Here is a 21,260-nt window from a genome sequence, read left to right on the forward strand (position 1 = left end):
TGGAAATTTGGATTGGCTTAATGACGGACTACATTAGCTGCCAACCTTCTCTTCTCCCCAATAAGTATATATCCATTGGTTTCAGTCTGCAAGATGATTATACTAAGATCTGTCTTTTGTTTCTGTACTGCTCTTTGCAGGACTGGCTAATGCTGCTGCACCTTTCATTTCACCTGGACATAGTGTGAGTAGTAATGCAGCACGTTTGTTGACTTAAATGCTGCTTTGTTCTTCGAAAGTTATACTCCTGTCAGCGAGGAAAATTTACTGCCACTTTAAGCAAGTGCACTTCGTTCGTCATCCACTCAGTCTAGCGCTCGCTGTTTAGGAAGGTGTCTGGTCCTTCATACCTTGACGTCTCATGCCAGTGATGGGATGCTGCTTACGTGTGCAAAATCCGCATGTTTTGCTATGTTCTGCCATTATTTCAGGTCACCAATACGCAACTTGCGTTATATTTCAAGCAAACGATCAGCAGTAGCTGTACCAAGCTGGTGTAAAATGCACTGGTCAGTGCTTTGGACTGTCAGCAGCATTCTTCCTAAGGGATGGTACACTCTATAAATTGGCAAACAAATGCTGAAAGCAGCGCTCTACTACATCTTTTAGCGAGTAGGTGAAACACATTTTGAGAATTGAGAAAGCCAAAATAGAACGCACATATTAAATCAGTGGTTATGGTTACCTTTGATCTTCATGTTGCAGCACGATGTGCTGTGTTAGGCGCTTGCTTTCGTGGCAGCGGGTTTAATGCGAATGGTGATTTATGGCTACTGAATTTGATGGGATTGTAGCTGCCATCATTGTTTGACAGCTTAGAGGAACTGGTGCAGATGGCATTGTCGCCCACCAAGTGGTAGTGCCACGAAAGCACTGCTGATGTTCTTGTGGGCCGGAAGACTTAACCCCTTAAGCCTTTCAATATTTTAACAAAAAGTGACTTTTGGTTTTTTTGTTTCATGGCTTCTTTTCAACTTCCCTCCATCGGTAACCCTTCCAAATATTTTCAACCAATTTGCGTCATGTCTTTAGCTTAAAAATCTCATTTTTGTAATATGTATGTACTTGTCATTGCCACAAATTGTACTTTTAGAAACAAGAAAAAAAGGTGCAGTAAGCATGCAATTCGAAAAATGTGGTCTTTGAGTGCTGACAAAGTGCTGCCATCTATGTAGTAGAAGACAAAGACCGTAATAAGCGCACCCCTCTGCTGCTGACAAAATGGCCGCCATCTGTGTTGTAGAATACGAAGACTGAATCAGCATAGCTGAAAAAGTTTGGCATCTATACAGCAAAAAAAAAAAAGTGAAATAATCACAAATCTTAAATGCTGCCACTGTAGCTGTCTGTGTGGTAAAAGAAAATGTTGACCTGCTGAGTTTGTCCAAATTGCTTTGAAAACTGGACTATTGCCGTTCAAGGACTGAGCTCATCCAAAGCAATGTTAACCAGTATCGTGTTGATGAGCTTAGCTCATCCAAAATACTGAAGGGGTTAACGAAACTTTGTAAATATCTCTATTGCGTATGTGTGTGTGTGACTGTATGAGTTGCATATGTGATCACTGTGTATATCATAATTGTCAGCCAGGCTAACATTTCCAGCATATCATTAAAGCTTTCATCTTTCTCTCTTGTTGCCCAAAGACATTGTGTCAATGGTGCGGCACGATCACAAATCAGCTGAGCGTATGCTCTTCACCGCTTCTGTTGTCTGCGATGGTGAGACCGGCATGTCTTTTGCGTCTGACGCACTGGCGTGCCGGAGTTTACATAACACAAAGGGTTTCGCTAGACTGCTCAGTCTGGTTGCGATTAAAATTTTTTTTGATTGCTTTGTTGCTTATTTAAAATTATTTTCACATTTGTGGAGAAATTCTACTATCAAATGCATGACAGGAGGGTCTCGGCAACATGAAATTGCCATAACCCTGACATGGTCGAAAGATTACCGAAGTTTACTTTTAAGGACCGCACCCTGCAAGAAATACAAAAAAAAGAAGTGCTAGCCTTATATGAGTAAGCACATTATTTACTCTATGACAGTGCCTTCAATTTCAAATGACTTTTTCCTTTCCCACGTTGCAAAGTGGCGCCACAATGACACTCGCTGTGACAGTGCACTCGTTAAGTAACACTAAATTTCCCCATCTGACCAGGCAATTAATTGTAACCTGAAAGTACACCGGCAGTAATTCCAACAGGTGCTGCAAGAGTGTTTCCTATTCGTGCTGCAGACAGATTTAGTGTAGTAAAAATAGACTTAAAGCAATAATGTCTACAGATGTGGTTAGCCGTTCCTTGCCAGCTTGTAGAAAGAAGTCAAGAATGAAAAAGTTTAATGAAGAGATACTAAAGAGGGAACATTATGTTAAGCAGAACCCGTAAATTACACTTTTCAAATACCCGAAATGTCAGAGCAGAGTGTTGGTCAGTTGGAAAAGAAATTAGAAGTGATTAGTGACTGGCTTGAAGTTTCCATGCTCTTCGTGTTGTCACAACATGTGGACTGCACTTGCTCAGTACTGGTTGATAGTTCATTGAGAAACAAGGATTATGTTGCATTTTAAAAGAACCATGCTCCCAACCTTCTCAGTTCTGATAACTTTTTCAACAGTCGAAACATGTGAAAGTACTTCGAAATCCAAGACATTGTGCTAATGTACCAGCACTGCAGTTCAGGGTTGAAGGTAATAAAGTACATTTAATGCTTTATTTTCTATATGAACTGTAGAGTAGAACCTTGTTGATACGTTCCCATTACATACGTTTTGCCACCATCGACGTTTGCAATCAAGAGCTGAAAAAATGACCCAATAGAGTTACATTTATATTTTACTGGTTCATACATTCCCAGAAAGCAAAATTTTTCGGCACCATCATACAGTACGTCACCAAACTGCGTTCGTGTGATACGTTTTCTGGCCGCTAGATCCCGTGTAAACAAGAGAATGCGCGAGGCTCACGTGATCGAGAACAGTATATAGCTGCCCACCACGGCAGCTTCACCGCAATACTCGCCCGCCTGTCTCGCGTGAAAATGACGGTGTGCACTCAGTTTCTCGCTTCGGTGCCAGCAAATCTTCTCCGGTGGCGTCGCACATGGCATCCACAGCTATCACTGCCCACCCTACTGCGAGAAGCATCTTCGCCTATCTGTTTCACAGAGCACGATGCCGTCGGAAGCACAGAGCGCACCTTTAATAGGCGATAACCGAAACGTGTCGTTGTTCTCTACTGCAGAGTGTGATCGTATACGTTTTCAGGCTGCTAGATCCCATGTGAACAAGAAAAGGTGTGAGATGCGCGCTATCGAGAACCGTATATAGCCGCCCATCTCACGTAAAAACGACAGCACGCACAGTTCCTTATTCCGGTACCAGCGAATCTCCGCCCGGGTTGTCGCACATCACATTCACAGCTATTGCTGCCAGGCCTATTGTGATAAGCATCTTCGCCTATCTGTTTCACAGAATGTGGTGCATAGTGCTATTGGTAGCGTACTGCACGCTTCTAGTAGGCGACAATCCAAACTCGCTTTCATTCCCTGTTGCAGGCGGCACGATGTGGGCATCGCGTTTCGCTTTGGTGGCATCTGGCGTCGCCCACCAGCTCGATTTCGTTTCAGTTTCCCAAAAACAGCAGAACATGTCTCGGGCCACCGGAGCACCACCAGCTCGACGCATGTCGGCGTCTCATGCCGCAACAGTCCGCGCGACGCTTTGCATCCCGTAGATGTCAACAATGTTGCGTTTGTTGAAATTTATTTTAGTTACTTCGGATTGTACATTTTCCTGGTTAGTATGTTTATTCTCCTGGTTTCTTCCAAAACGTATGAACGAGGTTCTACTCTACAGTCAACGACCGATTTTTTGGACCCTCTAGGGAAGTAAAAACATGCGAAAATTCAGGCAGTCCGAAAAAATGAATGCATGCAAAAAAAAAACGCACCTTTGTTTTTTTCTTGGATCTAGAGGTAAAGGGCGAAGTACCAGGCTTCCGAAACCCTGCCAAAGCATCAGTAAAGTGGCTATAAAAAGAGGCGTTCAAAAACTCTGTATGCAGCCGACTGCCGGTTTATTATGTACATGTGCATCGTCAGGCAGCCGGTGTTATTGCTGCAGTGGCTTGAAGAACTTGTTGATTGTTGTTTGGGTGGCGTTCCTGTTGCATGCGATCATATTCGCCTCGATCTGAGCAAGGGTCATGTCAGCATTGTACACCGATGAAAGAGTCAACAGTGCTCACGTCAACTCTGCACCTGTAGGCGGCGCAGGCATTGGCTCCTCATTTTCAACATTGGAGTCTTCTGAATCCCTCACAAACTGACGGACTATTTCCTCGTCAGTCAGTTCTGCGCAGAAGTCGAGCTAGTTGTCAGCGTGAATGAACTGTTCAGAAGTTATTTCCATGGGTATGGAAACCCCAGCAGAGCGGAGGTCGTTGATCTCGTCGTCCATGGGCAGGCACACGTCAATCGTGTTGTTGCTTTCAAGCAAGTCTGGTTCCTCTGTGGCGTGTACGAAGCCCACGTGGCGAAAACAGTTGCGAATCGTGTCTTGCCTCACTGCCTTCCATGCGTCCGCAAGCGTTGCAACAGCAGACTAAAGATCAACGTTGTAGCCTTTGCCGTTTTCCGCACACAGCACCATGCGGTTTAGTGCCCGCGAATGGTACAAAAGTTTCAGATTGCGGGCGACGCCTTGGTCCATTAGTTGGAGGACTGCAGTCATGTTGGTTGGCATGAATTCCAGCTGGGCAGCCTTCAAATGCTTGATGTGACCATGAGCAGCGCAGTTGTCAATGAAAAGCACGACACGTCTGTTCTGAAGCTCAAACTTCCTATCCAACCTGCAGATGTAACTTTCGAACAGCTGCTTAGTCACCTACGCCTTTCTGTTGGCTTCGTACAACACTGGCAGCCTTATCCCTTAAAGCTCCGGAAACTCCGCCGGAGGTGGAAGTGCGGCGCTGAACATAGCCAGTGTGGCCAGACCGAATCGGTGGGTGACGGCTAGATTTGGCTAGTTGTGGTTCAAAGCAGTGATATGCTTCGGTTGCAAGTCAATTTTCTTCGCAAGGGCGCTGCGCGAGGAGCCAAAGGACCTTCCGTCGCGTCAAAAAGTCAGGAAAATTGGGCGGCAAGGGGTTCGAGCGTCCGAAACTTCAGATGTCCTTATACATTGATTCTATGGGGCTCGTGGCGGTGCCGCAAAGGCGTCCAAAATATCAGGCATGTCCGAAAATTTGGGCGTCCGAAAATTCAGTCGTTGACTGTATATATATATGCACATACATATATAAATGCATGCATGCATGCATGAGAACAAACAAACACCTTCTTCTGCTAAATAAATGCAGCTTGACTTTTGAGTGAATGCTTGACCAGACTAAACTAACCTAGCATTGTTCCTTAGTGTACTTTTAGAAGATTAAGTCTTCATTGGTGACTTACTAATGGTACATTTGTGTTGTGTTCAGGATGAGATTCTGCTTCGCCTTGCGAGGATGGTGGTTCAGGAATTCCGGGCCGAGTTCCAGGAGGAGCTACAGAAGTGTGTGGGATCGTTGATGAAGCATTCGAGGATCGTGGTACGTGATGCCGAATCTCAGACAAGCATGGACGATCCACGCATGAGCTCCACTGGGGAAAGCACTCCACCTTTCTTCAGCCCCTGTGGCACACCGACACAGGAATTGGATGTGTTTGGTGCATCGCCGCCAAGACCAGATGCTGTTGTCTCACAGCCACTGGAGTTGCAGGAAGTTCAGCATGCTGATAACACTGCTGCCCATACTTCATGTGAACAGTACGACAAAAGCACATCACAGCCACCTGTTCAAGTTCAGAGTGGGAACATGGTGGACATGGCCAAGACTTCTGATCAGGCCTGCAATAACAAACCAGTGGATGCTAAACCTGAAGGCACAATTGCTTCCCAGCCATTGGAGTTGCAGCAAGCAACACCTGTTGATAGCACCGCTGCCCATACTTCATGTGAACAGGACGACAATAGCACATCACAGCCAAGCGTACAAGTTCAGAGTGGGAATATGGTGGACTTGGTCGAGGCTTCTGATGAGGCTCGCGATAACGAGGCAGTGGATGCTAAACCTGAAGGCACAATTGCTTCCCAGTCATTGGAGTTGGAGAAAGCAACACCTGCTGATAGCACTGCTGTCCATACTTCATGTGAACGGGACGACAAAAGCACATCACAGCGACCCACACAAGTTCAGAGTGGGAATATGGTGGACATGGCCGAGTCTCCTGATCATGCCTGTGATACCAAACCACTGGATGCTGAGCCTGAAGGCACAATTCCTTTCCAGCCACTGGAAGTGCAGAAATCAACACCTGCTGATAACACAGCTGCCCATACTTCATGTGAACAGGATGACAAAAGCACATCACAGCCACCCGTACAAGTTCAGAGTGGGAATATGGTGGACTTGGTTGAGACCTTTGATGAAGCTTGTGATAACAAGCCAGTGGATGCTAAACCTGAAGGCACTATTGCTTCCCAGTCATTGGAGTTACAGAAAGCAACACCTGCTGATAGCACTGCTGTCCATACTTCATGTGAATGGGACGACAAAAGCACATCACAGCGACCCACACAAGTTCAGAGTGGGAATATGGTGGACATGGCCGAGTCTCCTGATCAGGCCTGTGATACCAAACCACTGGATGCTGAGCCTGAAGGCACAATTCCTTTCCAGCCACTGGAAGTGCAGAAATCAACACCTGCTGATAACACAGCTGCCCATACTTCACGTGAACAGGATGACAAAAGCACATCACAGCCACCCATACAAGTTCAGAGTGGGAATATGGTGGACTTGGTTGAGACCTTTGATGAAGCTTGTGATAACAAGCCAGTGGATGCTAAACCTGAAGGCACTATTGCTTCCCAGTCATTGGAGTTACAGAAAGCAACACCTGCTGATAGCACTGCTGTCCATACTTCATGTGAATGGGACGACAAAAGCACATCACAGCGACCCACACAAGTTCAGAGTGGGAATATGGTGGACATGGCCGAGTCTCCTGATCAGGCCTGTGATACCAAACCACTGGATGCTGAGCCTGAAGGCACAATTCCTTTCCAGCCACTGGAAGTGCAGAAATCAACACCTGCTGATAACACAGCTGCCCATACTTCACGTGAACAGGATGACAAAAGCACATCACAGCCACCCATACAAGTTCAGAGTGGGAATATGGTGGACTTGGTCGAGACTTCTGATGAAGCTTGTGATAACAAACCAGTGGATGCTAAACCTGAAACCACAATTACTTCCCAGCCATTGGAGTTGCAGCAAGCACCTGCTGACAACACTGCTTCTGACACTTCACCTGAAGTGTATGGCAACAGCTTGGCATACCCACCGGAACCAGTTCGCAGTGGAAGCATGGCAGATATGGTCAGCAGTTCTTCCAATGGGACCGCTGGCGTCAGCAGTGCCATTTCCCAGCCGTTCGAGGCTTTAGTTACGCAAGATAGCCATGTTGAAGAGCTAGCAGTGCACATTGGTACCGCGGCATTAGAAGTGTTGGATAAGTCGTGTACGGTGAGCGAGCTGTCAAACCTGTCAGAGGCAGCAGATGGGGCACCTTTGAGCTTTGCAGAATCCCACAATGTACTGCTTCAGAACGGTACTTCAGGCAGGCTACTGACTGAAAACAAAGAACTAGGCCTGTCAGGAAAGCCGGAAGAATCTCCTATAGACGCAATTGTTTTGCAGGCAACAGAAAATTAAATATCTGTCTTGATTGAAACTCCAGACCCTGTAGGCACCTACGAAGCGCTTAACCTGTTGGAGATGCCGGGCAGCGCAGCTGTAAGTGCCATTGTTTCGAAGCCAACAGAAACAGTGATCCCAATGGCTGCCAATGACTCAAGTCCGCAGCCAGCAGTTACTCTACATATACTGATCGAAAATGACAGCATCTTAACACCAGTGCTGTCTGGTAAGTTCTGTGCCGTGGATGCCGGCTCTGCCGATCTGACGCAGGAATGTGACGCACAACAGGTCAGTATAAATTCGAGTGATGCTTTGAAGGTGTCGGATATATTGGAGAGTATGCTCTAAGCAACCAAATAAACCTGCTCATCAGTATGAGAAATGCTTCCTCGAAAGACGCTGTTCTTACCACTAGGATCCACTGCTGCAACATGCTGCATCTTGGATCCACTGCAAGAAACATGCAGTACTGCAGCAGATGCACAAGAGATATCGCATTCGCTCTTCTCAAAGAATGTAATAACTACAGCTGACTGACGCATGCCATAAAAGTCGAGTGGATGATCTTTATTTAATGAAAGAAGCAGTGATATCAAGTTTGTATGTTGTTTTGTGAGTACTGACATTCGACAGTATTGGCCAATGGACAGGTTAATGACATGACATTGGACAAGTTAACACTGCGTTCCGTACAAACATTACTTGACCCAAAAGCTTGCACCAACAGCCCAAGCAGCACTCATTGAAGCAGCAGCTTTTGGATTATACCAAACCCAACTAGACTCCCCGAGTTTTTATGAAAGTTTATTAGCAATGGATTATGTAGGTATTATGCAACTTATCTCACATTTAAATTGCTGCCTTTTATTTTCCTTGAAAATGGTTCCAAGAGGTCGATCATAGGCCCAAAACCACACCTGAAAGACTGAAGATTTTGCAGTGCCTTTACTTTGGTTTTCCCTCATCACTTCTGGGTGTCATGTGAAAGCACAGCCTTTTCATTTATTTGTCTCGAGCAAGGACTTTTGTATGGTTTAATTCTTTGTTGTGACGGTGGTGCAAACCTTTTTCTTTTTTTCTTCTCAAGACTGCAGATCTTTTGTATGGTTGTATGTGTGCATCTTTGCAGATGTTTGTATCGAGGAAGGATATGTGTGAATTGTTAAATAAACCTGTTTGGACTTACCTGCTTATTGCACCTTTCGTTACCTCTGTGCACTGCGAGATAAGAAATGCTGGGATTAACCAGGTTGGCCCCTGGTTTGCAACCCTACTCTGGGGAAGGTGAAGAAAGAGTGAATTAAACAGGCAGTACATGCATACAACGGCTATCAAAGGTGGTCATGCACAGAAGCACAGTTAAGCTCCAGTGGCTTTCGTCAAGGATGGTTCTTGAGCCAGCTCTCTTGATGCGTTTGTGGGTACATGTCCACTCTTTAGACTAAATGGGCCCACAGTCGGGAGAGCATTCAATTGCATTCAATTACCGTATCACAATGGCCAAAAATCATATTTGAACTACATCTGTGCAAGGGCGGCATAAATGTGACCCACATGGCCTCCGTTTCTAAAGGAAGCTTGTGGGATCGTACCTACCGGTGAGCAAACTCCTTCAATCATTGCCTTTGTGTGTACGTACGTACGTGTAACACACACACACACACACACACACATTTGCTCGCGCAGTGCAGTAGTAAAAAGCTTTACCCCGTACCTTAATCGCGGCCACTTAACGAGAACAACGAATGGTGAACCGGATTTGCTTGGCAGCCAAGCGAGCGATCTTTGAGATGAACGCGTGCGCGTAATAGTAAGGGCCATTACGGCGTCATTGTTTTTCAAGGCCGGGGGCCTGTTTACAAAAACGACGCTCCACAGGAGTCTCGAAACGTATGCAGACGCGTGGAGATCGCAAGAAATGCCTTTGCGATGGGGACGTCAAGACGCCGCGAGAGTCGCTTTCGAAAGCGGTCAAGCACGATCCCGGTTGAATTTCGCGATCGTTCTTGGCTCCCTTTTTTGACCTGCGAAAAGGAGCCAATCGTGATGGTGAAATTCGACCTCGATCGGGCTCGATCACGATCGTAAGTACTCCGTGATGCATTGCACTGTAAAACAAAAATAGCTACGTGGGCTGCCTTAATTTGCGGCACATTTGTGGTGGGTGCCGAGATCTCTGGTTGTGTGCCTTAAATGTTTTAGCAAGTGATCCGCCTTTCTTTCATAGAATTCGATATTTGCTCTTGTCAGTTCGTGTTTGTTAAGCGCGTTGTTACCATCGTGGCATAGCATTCTCGACAAGAAAGAAGCAAGCGCAGTGTTTTCGAGAAAACAAACGCAAGCAAGGCAGATGACGATTATCGTTGTGGGACAAGTCCCAAAGGATATAAACATTTTTTTAAGAGTGTAGGCACGTCTAGGTGTCTACGTATTTGTCTGTAGTCTCTGCCAGACGACAGCCTCATGGAAAACCAGCACTTATCGTTAAAAAGGCTTAGGTTTCGAAACCGAAACCGGTACGCGTCGCAACGACCAATCAGCATCGTCGCTTCGCCACATGCACGTGCATGGACTCGCGCTCCTCGGTCCCTCGGTCCGTGCAATGGTCCGTGGGCTCGCGCATTCCGTGCCGTGATCGCCGTAGCGTTCGAACGCTATTTCAGAGCTGCTGTGTCCACCGCCGAGGCCCAGTCATGTCTTGGTAAGCTGCTCATCTATTTCACACGACTCTCGTACTTACGATGGTGCAGCTCTCAGAGTTGTGCGTTTTTTCCCCCTTCCATACGAAACTCGCCTACTATTACCGCGAAACTTGATTTTATGGAAGCAGTAACAGTTTTGATTATGCGTTCCAACCGCGATCGATCGCCGGTACCACGCAGAAGTACGATTCAGGTGATCGCCTTAAATTTATTTATCTGGATGGTGTCAATCGGTGAGTGTAATTGTTAGCAATCGCGAATGCGTGGCGAATTCGTGGTGTCTCAGACGCCGTTGTCATGGTGTAAGTACGTGCGCTGTTCGCTGTTCATGCACGCGCATTTGATGAAGGCGTAAAAATGTCTGCGAAACGCTTTAGTCGCTCTTGGACGTGGCGTCAATGCTCGGAAGGGTTTTGAAAGGCATTCGAAGACGCCTGGCACTAAATCGTCGACGCGTTGGGAGGGAAGAATGGAACGCGTTCCATGAAGATGGCGGACGGGTTTTTGAGCACGAGAGCTTCTTTCTCGCGTTTGCGCGCGCCCCATGAGCGCATGCGAAAGAAAAATCTGGAGACTCGAATGAGTATATTTTCCTCATTGATGATCGATTGTGCGCGATCGAGCATGATCGGTATTCAATATCGCACCCTCGATTGGGACCTTTGTCCACACTCGAGCCATTACCATCGAGAAGTTCGAACGCGCCCGAAAGTGCCCCGTATGTGTGACTGGGGTATAATTTGCACAGACGCAAAACAGTTATCGAATGCATATATTTCTTGCGTCCCTACAGTCGTGATTGGCTGCTGACGATTTATTGAAACTCGAGGAGCCGGGAACACATTTGACCGTAGTTCAGGCGTCGGAGCGAGTATACCGGCGAGGCGTTCCGATTCTTGAGGTGCGTTCGTGCCAAAAGCGCCAGTAACTTCGCGCGTGCACTTTTTTTTTTATTGCGTTAGGAATTCCGCACTTCATCGTTGTCGTTTTGTGGCGACGTATCAGTTGGAGCATTTACGGTGGAGTTGTGAATGCGAAAGCATTTACGTCCAATTCCACCGCCGCTGAGCGATCCTCCGAGTTGCGAGGTCTTCGCGGGCAATTGCGAGCGCGTTGAGTCTCTTATTTTGGCCAAAGCCTCCTAGCATGCACGAGGCCGGTGCACTTCGATCCGTGACCCAACGCTACCTTGCCTGACTGCCATAGAAACTAGTGTGTATACATAGCGGAAGGCTACAGAGCGAGAACCGACGGAGGCAAAGGAGGCACACAGACGCTGGGGAGCTCGGGCGCTTGGCATGGCGCGTTTTGATTTGGCCTTGTAAGCCGAGGCCATGCCGAGGTGCGGTCGGAACGCAGGCGATCGCCTGCACGGAATTACACGCGCTGATAACAAAGGCCTCCGAAAGCCAGGGTGACGTGGCGTCGCGGCGGTGCCCTCTTCCAACACCCTCTCTGTTGCCTCTTCCCTCACGCTACACCGGCCACGACGCTTCGACGCTCTGCTGTGCAGAGCGTCTCTTGACCACTCGCTCTTGACCACGCGTTCGTGAGTGGTCAAGAGACGCTCTGCGCGGCGGAGCGTCGAACGCGGCCACTCACGGACGCGCAAAGCGCCGAAAGGGCATTAGCAACGGGAAAGAGGCATCGCTACGAAATCGCGGGACACAGCATACTAATGCGCCAGCAGGTGTTCCTTCCCTGCACGTTTTGCTCCACCGACGCGCGTTTGTGACGTGGCGTCTTAGCCAGTGGTAATTTAGGTGCCGTTTTAACGCGATATCGCGTTAAGAGGAAGGTTTTTTTAGCTCGGGCCAAACTCCGACGCGGCCCATTCAACTACATGTAAAATGCAGAAAAGTTTTTCTGATATCACCCCTGGACTGATTTTAAGGAGATTTGTTGCATTTGAGAGAGAGAGTTCAGTTCTAGTGACTGTTGGAAGCCTAATTCGATTTAGGGCCCGAGATTTAATTTTCAAAAATCCTGAAAGTTTGAAAAAAGTAGCACAAAATTTACAAATTAGTAACTCTGCATCGAGAAAATATATCACAGTTCTGTAAACGGCACCCATTGGATCATTCAAAGCGGACAAATTCAAATGTCATTTTATATCTTACGTGAATTTGTTACATTGTGTACGAGGGTTCTGCAAAAGCTGTATTTCCATATTACTAAATTTCTTGAGATTCGTGTGTAACATATCAATTTTGGCCGCTTTAGATGTACTATTCAATGCAATTCACATAATTGGCATATCACTTTTCATTGCCGAGTTACACAGTTGTAAACTTGATAGCTTCATTTTCTGAAAATGTTATATTTTTGCCACATTCAAATAAAAAATTGATGACCTAAATCAAAAATTCAAAACCAACAGTCACTAGATTTTAGGTTTTGCTTTTAAATGCAACAAACCTCGCCGAATTTGGTGCAGTGATTGCCAAGGAAAACGTATTCTCCTCTTACATGTATTCAGATAGGAGCACCCAAGCTAAAAGCTTCCTCTTGAGGGCCCCATGTGGCAAAACCAGTGTGGGCGTTGGACAACATTTGGTGAAAAATCATTCTGAACCAGGGCCTCCGCATGGCACAGAGGCGCTACTGAAGTGATTGAATTTCTCAAAGTAAAATGCATCAAAAAAAATTATCAAGCATGACCTAAACACAACCTACAGGTAAGATAGTGTCGGATGGTAATTTGAATATACCAGAAAACAATTCTGTTAAGGGGAAAACCCCCTTTCCAGCGTTTTCTACCATTCACAAAGCAACACAGCCCGCTTGGTTCGTCTCAGCTGCGAATAGATCACTGGGATTTCTTAGGCGACATCTGCGTCATACCCCACAGCAAGTAAAAGCGTTGACCTATAAATCATTTGTAAGATCGAAACTTGAATATGCATCTCCCATCTGGAATCCGCATCAGATTTATATCATAAATGCACTTGAGGCTGTGCAAAATCGTGCTACTAGGTTTATTCAATCTTCATATTCATACAATATCAGCATTTATTTCATCGATGAAAGCGGAATCTGGCTTGGAAACGCTTTCTTTTTGTCGACAGGTTGCCACTCTCTCTCTTTTCCGTTCATTTTTTTTCAGCTCCCTAAATCACCCACCATACATCACGCCCCCTTCATACATACCTCATCGCACCGGTCATCTGCTTCAAGTTGCACGCGCACATGCCCGGACGACCACTTTTGAAGCATCATTTTTTATACGAGCATCAAGGGGCTGGAACGGCCTTCCATACGCCATCACAAGCCCATCTGCCTTTACTGAAGCTGTTGTCACCCATATCTCAAAATGAACGTCTGTTTCTAATGTTTATTTTATTAACCACCCCTTATGTAATACCCCTCCAATGGGGTTTTTAAGGTGGTGAAGTTCCTTGTGACAACACCGTTCAGATGGCACTCGCCTCCACGCATCCGCAAGAAAGCTGCAGTTGCCGGGAGGTGTGACAAGCAGTCAGGGATCTTTGAATGCTATCGCATTCGACTCCTTCGCTTGTCCAGACAGATGCCGGCTTTTTCGCTCAATGGGTCATTTGATGCTTTCGAATAAAAAATAAAAAATTTATGCACGCATGCATTATGTAGTAGGGCAACTCTAATTGAAACTTGAAATGAAATTATCTTACCTAATCCCCATCGGATTCGTTTAGGATCATAGCAGGTCCCTGGTTCAGATGTATTTCATTATGAAGTTATGTGGAAATAGTTTCCCATGTGAAAGCTTCCAACTCCCAGCAGTCGGCCTTTGGTGCTCATTCTTCAGACGTAACCCAATTTGTAGCAGGAGGTGATGAGTGCTGCTCTATCTGATTTGCAATCGGGTCTTTCTTGCATGATTACTTCGTATTTCTCCTCTCTGTGGCTCCCATATTTGTGTAATATGGGTGTGCGTTAAATGAATGTATTTATTGCGAATTTGCTTTGATCACTGCAGTACAACAAGTACCCAGAGTGAGAGAAAAATTACCATATTTACTCGGTTATAATGAGCCCTCGATTATAATGTGCACCTTGTTTTCAGACTGAAATTGAATATGTAATGTGCTCTAGATTGTAACACGCACACAAGTTTTCATATACTAAAAAAAGCACAAAATTTCATACCCTTATATTGTTCCCTCACAATAGATTTTGATGGTAGCAAAGAAATAGTGATATTTTTGGCACCCCAAAAAATAAATTTTGTTTCATCTTTGCCACAGGCACCTTTCGCCAATGCTGTTTGAAGTGAGGTTTATGCTGTTTGAGGTGCGATTAGAGATTTGGGCACCACACATTGCAGTTTTTGTTCGTGCTTGATTTAATAATGGGCACATAATGTTGGCTAATTTTTCTGGAGAAAGTGCCCTTTAGAATGGCTAAATGGGGTACTTTGTGCAAATCGAATGCTTTCGAACTTTTTTATGCTGTCCGTTGACTTCCTGGTGCAGACTACCGGGTACATGTTTTTTTTATGCCATACAGAATTTTTACTCATCCACTGCAGCAGATTACTTGAAGAAATTGCTTTGCACAAGAAATCAATGTATAATCGGTTAAAGAAACTTTCGCTAAATAGGTTTTTATCTGATTACTAGAAGACACATATTACAATTTACGAATTGTAGCTGGTCAGCTTGCAAAGCGTATGTGCTTGGAAGGAATTTTCAGTATGACACCAGTTTCAAGATACCAATTCCCAAAATGTGCAGCGAAACACGAGTGTCCCATCTGTTTTTGGCTTCAATGCATGAATGGCATTTTTTTTTTAAGTGGGACAATAGTGCATCTTTATGCAAGTGTGATGGCTCATGTACCTAGACCAGTCCCATCCTCAGAATTATTTCCCACTGGATATGCCTCGCGAACTCACTTCAATTCATAAATTGCAATGTGCCGTAATATAATTAGTTCAAAACTTAATTTGTGAATTAGCAGACTTAATTAGTGACAACATTTAATTCACTTATGCATCTCAATATGTCGCGCATGTTCACCTCAAGTTATCCAGCTCAATGACTAGAATTATGCTGTTGCCACGGTGGTTTCTAAGAATTTTGTCTTATTAATGGCATCCTGTATACTTGCCCATTGCAAAAAGTACCACAAATTTTTTTCCACTTTCATCTTTTCAAGCAGGCAACAAGTCAAACCTTTCTGGCATTTTCATTGCTTATTACTTGATTAGTTTTTGTACTGTCTCTGTAGTTATTTCGCCCAACCCCTTTATTTTTTACAATATTGCTACTATCTTAACGTACCTTTCACTCTTATTTCTTCTGCGCTGCACTTTTTTTCTCAGTTACCAGACACTTGAGGTGTCCGCAGAAAAGCGAGGAAGTTGCATTGCCTGCAGCTTTTCCATTCCCTCTTTGGTCCTCCTCTATTAAGTAATACAATAAATTGCAACTACTACACTCTGCATTTTGCCTTCAATTGTTTTCAAACTTGCAGTGACAAGAAGAAATAAATGAAAAAGCTATTTGAAGCACTATAATTTGCCTTTTTAAAGTTTATAGCAGTACTATTTTATTGCTTTATTCAATAATTGCCGGCCATGTAGCAACAGTATAGCGCTAGATTTCCTTCAGCATGCGACAAATCATTAGTTACTGCATACTTTTTTCATGGAACCAGTTCAAAACATGCGCCAAGCAGGGAAAAAGAAAAAAGAGTGTAGGAACAATGAGACGTGAAGATCAATCAAGCAGCCAATCAAGTTTATTTGACGCAAGATTGTCATCATCCATCCTATCCAACTATCCATCTTAGCTGTCACCAAATGCAGCTTGACTTCTTGGCATAGTAGTGGGCGGTTACGAGGGTTACTTATTATGGTCACCAAAATAGGGGGGGGTGGGGGGGCACGAATTGCCGATGCATTTGTCGGGTCAACCTGGTGCACGATTGTTGCGAGTCACGCAGTGAACATGTCACCGAAAGCTGAATGAGCAACGCATCTGTCATTCTCTCTGCTTTTACTCTGCGCTTATGCACATTTGACACTGGGAGCTTGGTCCGGTCCTCTGCTGTTGCTTTTCTCGGAACGTACCGCGATCTTCTCTCTTCCGTTATCTCCTCTGTTACCATATAAAGCTTTTGATGCAATTGATTGCTGCTTCAATCTCCACACCCACCCATATACCAGTGAGATCACATGACCGCACCCTCTCCTTTTCGTATGAGAAGGAACCCTTGGTGAACACACCCTACACCAAGAAGCAGTGTTCCGTTTGGCTAGCACTTTAAATGAATTGCATTGAAAGCTTGTATAACTTATTATTTTTTGTGAGTCTGACAAATTTAGGTCCCACGTACTGAGATTGTGGACACGAACTACTAATAAAGCAAAAAAGAAAAATGTGAGACAAGTTCTTGCAATACTCTAACGCTCACTGACCACTTATGAAATTATTTTGACTGCGATAACTGCAGCTGAAAGTAATGAAACCTTTAAAGACTACACTGCCTAGTTAGTCATTTGGATGAATATCCTTCATTATTGCCATTGGTTGCATGATTCTAACGGAATTCTACTTGCTGCAGTGTGCACCTGAAGCCTCCTGCCAGCTATGTCCACGCAGGATGACGACATCGCGCTCTGCACTATATTGGCGCACCTCAACAATGCTGTGAGAGCTGATGAAGGCTTGCCTCTCTCCAGGCTGCAAGGCATTCTTTCACAGCTTCCACCTTCAGTGCGGGGCAGGTTCGGGGCAACTACTGAAACTATACGGTTGGTCGCAAGACTGTATCCCGGCACAATTGTTGTTGGACAGGACAACAGAGTTTACACGGCCACACAACCTCGCGCATCTGTCAAGAACAGTGCAGCAAAGAGCTGCAATCCCGCTGACGAGAAACGTCCCGGCACGACTGATGCACCCAGTGAGCTGTGCAATGTGACCGGCACAGTCTCAAAGTTGTTGATGCTTTATGGATTTGTTGATTTAACACACCCCCTCAGAGCTAGTGTTTTTTTCGACAAGAGATTCTTTGAGAAAAACAGACACCATGACCTGACCAAGTCGGGGCTCAAGCTAGGTGACGTCGTCGTACTAGACGCAGTGAAAAGCCCACGAGGTCACAGAGCGAAATATCAGGCCACTCGCATAGAACTTCTGCAAAAAATGGCAAGTACCAGCAGCCCCGCACCGAACCAGGCAGTGTGCCAGCCAGGTAGCGGCAGCGTGACCAATCGACTTCCTGGCAAAATCCAGGCTGTGAATCCAAGCCATGGATTTATATTATTTGGTGAGGATAATAAAGAGTGCGCTTATTTTTCTATTGACAACATTGACAAGTCCTTGCTCCAGCCGGAAAAGACTTTGAATGACTTGTTTAGCGTTGGGGACAATGTTATCTTCGACGCCCAACCAAATCCTAAGCCGACCAGCTATGCCAAGTGGTGGGGCACCAATGTGAACAAAGTACAAAGTGCCGAACTTTCCCACGCGAACGACAGCGGAGACGAAGCGTTTCTGTCCGACAACGACATCGCTGAGCTACTGCTTGACGAAACGGAGTTCTCTGCGCGAAGGAAACTGTCGGGCATCCAGGGCTCTTTCTTCCCTAACTCCAAGATAACGGGTCTTGTATCCGTTGTTGAACCCAATGTCATGGTCCTAGTTCCAGACACAGTTGCATACTGCAACGGAAAAAAGATAAGGTCATTCGGCGAGATGTTGAAGGACAGCGCTGTCTCAGAAGATTTAGACGTCTTTGTAGACGCTGTTGAAGCGGAGCGCGACATGTGGGTAGCAACGCTCATGTGGACTGGTGAACGGCCCGAGCACCCCCCCGTCGAGCGGAGTGAAAGCGCGTTTCACAACGCCCTTGCTGTCGCTATAAGTGAAATGCCCGCGGGCACTCGCGACCTGGAAGCGAGAGACCTCGGTATCTTCAGCACGCCTCCCAAGTTCTGCTCCGCTGCCGATGTTGACCTTTCGGTCGTGGTCTACCCTCACAGCAAGGGGATCCTCAAGGCTGTGAACCACAACAGCGCAGTGTGCGAGGTGCAGGAGCCGGAGGGATGCAGGAATGTGGAGTTCTTCACATTCTACAGGAACAACGTGCCCCACGTAGGCCACTTCAAGAACATCCTCCAGGAAAACGACGTCGTTCAGATCGACTACATGGTCGGTACGATTGGCGGGAGGGAGGAGGTGTGCTGTCGTCTCGTGTGGCAGGGCGAAAGGCCAAGCGTGCAGCAAACGAGTCCCTCGGAGTTTGGCCTGCTGCTGAAGGCCAGGGCAGCGCAGCAAAACATACCTGCAGCGCCGGGCAAGCTCAGCGCACTAGCGTAAGTTGTGGAAAGGTTTAATGTTTTGTTCAAACTGTGTTTCTGTCACTGTTTTTTAAGTTTTCCAAGGTGAATCTATTATAATTGCACAAACCACAACTGAGTGCTAAGCACAGCACAGAGCACATTTCACACATAGCAGGCGAACGCTATGAAGGCTAAAGCGCCTTGTCTCACAGCTTTATTTGCGGCTAAAAAACAGTGCATCACATGTGAAAGAAAATCTACACACTATCCGTTAAATGGATGTAAGATGAGGCATCACACATTTATGCTGCAAAATATGATGTCACTATGTGACATGGGAGGCATCATAGATTGGAACTTCTTTAGCTCCGCACTAATGAAGTGGCATGCTTCTGTGACCAGTGGCCACAGCCCGCAGTTTCTGCTTACGCTTGCAACCAAACATATGATGCACACTGGAAGCACATGAGTGCACTAATAACCTTATGGCCAGATATTGCAGTTGCGATTTTAAGTAGGTTATTCCAGAGAAAGCATCTCAAATTAACATGTAACTAGCAAAACACACTTGAGAATTCCTATAGCCGCACTGCTTGCATGGCAACCACAGCGTTGCCTGCTAAGTGTGAACATAGCATAGTGAACATTATTTCATTTCTCTAGTTAGCATCCCACATGAAAATGCCTAGAGTTGTCCCCACAGGTTGTACCTTTGTCCTTCACACCATGTATAAGCAGGTTACATGGTTGGATGAACTGCAGTCATCAGAGAACTTTAGCTGTGTTGTATGTGACCTGTGGGGCAGCCCCTCTGGTGTGGGTGCTGTAATACAGGCCTAACGTTTTGTTGTCACTTCTCGTATAATGTAAACACCTTTGGCTGAAATCTGTCTGTGAAATCTGAATCTGTCTGGTGCGTGTTAAATCTGAACGTGAGCTGCGAATCCGAGAGGCAGAATCTATTTGAGGGAGACTATTGGGAAGAAAGAAATATCTCCATCCAAGTTTGAAAAGTGAGTCCTGATGTTGCAATGACAATTCAGCTTCTTTCTGGGAAGCTGAATCAGCCTCGAGATATTGATATTGTAACTCTGATTTCTTGAACATGGATAGTCAGAGTCAGAAGTGGTTTTATTTAGGCATTAAATTACAATTCAAAAATTTTCAAAATTCAAATTCAAAAAAGAACGAGGTACCATAGTCAGACTGAATTGGGACCTCCTATGGTAGTGAATGTAGAAAAAATAATTAAAAGCAGCAAACACCAGTAGTGAAATCAAACAGTAAAAGACATCACAGGCAAAAGAAAAAAGAAACAAAGAGCAGCAAACAAAGGAACCAAAAGCCACAATCAGACAGGCTAAAAAGCAAAAGTAATTCAACACACCTAAGCAGTTGTCAGATGGTTACAGGGTGAAAATACTAAAAATAAACGAAAAAAAAGTCTATTTTCAGCAAATTAAAGAACCCCTGATGAGATGCTTCATGAAAAAAAGGTTGTGGACAGCTAGCTATGATAGGGAATGGGACAAAATGTAAGTAGCCACAATTATGCAGAATATGGCAAGGGTGTGAGGAAAGGTTTGAGTTCTTTCTTGAATTTTTCAATTGATTGAGAGCTTTTGATTGCCGGTGGTATGATATTCCAAAGACTGATTCCGGTGAAGTATGCCATTTGTTTGCCATAGCTGGTATGAACGGAAGTTAAAATGGAATTCTGATTATGTGCAAACCTTGTCAAGTCAGTAATCGCTAGGTTGGATTGAGGGATGATGAACAGAGGAAGCTGATTGTTGATTTCCTTTAATAATATACCTAGCTTGTGTTTGAAACTGTTATCAACCGTTAGGATGTTGTTGGCACGTAAGAGTTCTTTTGGGTCGCTGCGATAGAAACTACAGGTAAGTATTCTAATGGATTGATTTTGTAAAGTTTGAAGGGAGACAACGTGGCTGCTGTAGGTATTGCCCCAAGATGTGATACAGTAAATAATATGGGAATGAATAAAAGCATAGTATAATGAAGGTAATGTAGGTTGAGAAAATATATCACGAGATTGAATTAAAATACGTCTGCCGTAAGCTATTTTTCTTCGTAGGTGGGCAACATGCGAGTGAAGTGGTTTACGGTCGAGGCCTTGCTTGTATGGTGCCACCTTTTTGCAGACCCCCCCCCCCTTTCCTTGCTTTGTTGAAATGTGCAATTGATCGGCACAGCATGCCCACAGGCATAGAATGAATTAAATAGGATGAATGAAGTTGCATCTTTACATACAGCTGACTACGCACAACCAAAAGCAGCAAGGTGCAACACCTATGTTGGGATACTTTTAACTGTTATTCGCTGACATAAATTTTTTTTATTTGGGGCATGACCGTGCGCAGTGAACCACAGTCTCACGGCGATGGACGCGGAGGGCCAAGCAGTCCGGCTCCAGGACCCAGTTGCTCCAAATGGCCGTCGTCAGCTTTGCATGGAAGGAAACCGGTTGACAAGCAGATCGGTGAGCTTGGCGTATGCTTCGTCTTGTGACATTTG

At 45.4% G+C, this 21,260-nt stretch overlaps 2 protein-coding genes across 8 annotated transcripts in view; both read left to right on the forward strand.

Moving 5' to 3' along the window:
- LOC135896509 (uncharacterized) overlaps nucleotides 1-8,937 on the forward strand; it is a 31,224-nt gene extending 22,287 nt beyond the window's left edge. For all 3 annotated transcript variants that reach the window (XM_065424936.1, XM_065424934.1, XM_065424935.1), the window contains exons 8-9: nucleotides 141-184; nucleotides 5,481-8,937. In XM_065424936.1, coding sequence (XP_065281008.1) covers nucleotides 141-184; nucleotides 5,481-7,763 — 2,327 coding nt within the window. In that variant the 3' untranslated portion in view covers nucleotides 7,764-8,937. The remainder of the gene's footprint in view (nucleotides 1-140; nucleotides 185-5,480) is intronic.
- Nucleotides 8,938-10,291: 1,354 nt separating this feature from the next.
- LOC135896500 (uncharacterized) overlaps nucleotides 10,292-21,260 on the forward strand; it is a 35,719-nt gene continuing 24,750 nt past the window's right edge. For all 5 annotated transcript variants that reach the window (XM_065424916.1, XM_065424917.1, XM_065424919.1 and 2 more), the window contains exons 1-3: nucleotides 10,292-10,449; nucleotides 17,000-18,755; nucleotides 21,107-21,225. In XM_065424916.1, coding sequence (XP_065280988.1) covers nucleotides 17,026-18,755; nucleotides 21,107-21,225 — 1,849 coding nt within the window. In that variant the 5' untranslated portion in view covers nucleotides 10,292-10,449; nucleotides 17,000-17,025. The remainder of the gene's footprint in view (nucleotides 10,450-16,999; nucleotides 18,756-21,106; nucleotides 21,226-21,260) is intronic.

The sequence above is a fragment of the Dermacentor albipictus genome, chromosome 6 (assembly GCF_038994185.2).
Source record: "Dermacentor albipictus isolate Rhodes 1998 colony chromosome 6, USDA_Dalb.pri_finalv2, whole genome shotgun sequence".
NCBI lineage: Eukaryota > Metazoa > Arthropoda > Arachnida > Ixodida > Ixodidae > Dermacentor > Dermacentor albipictus.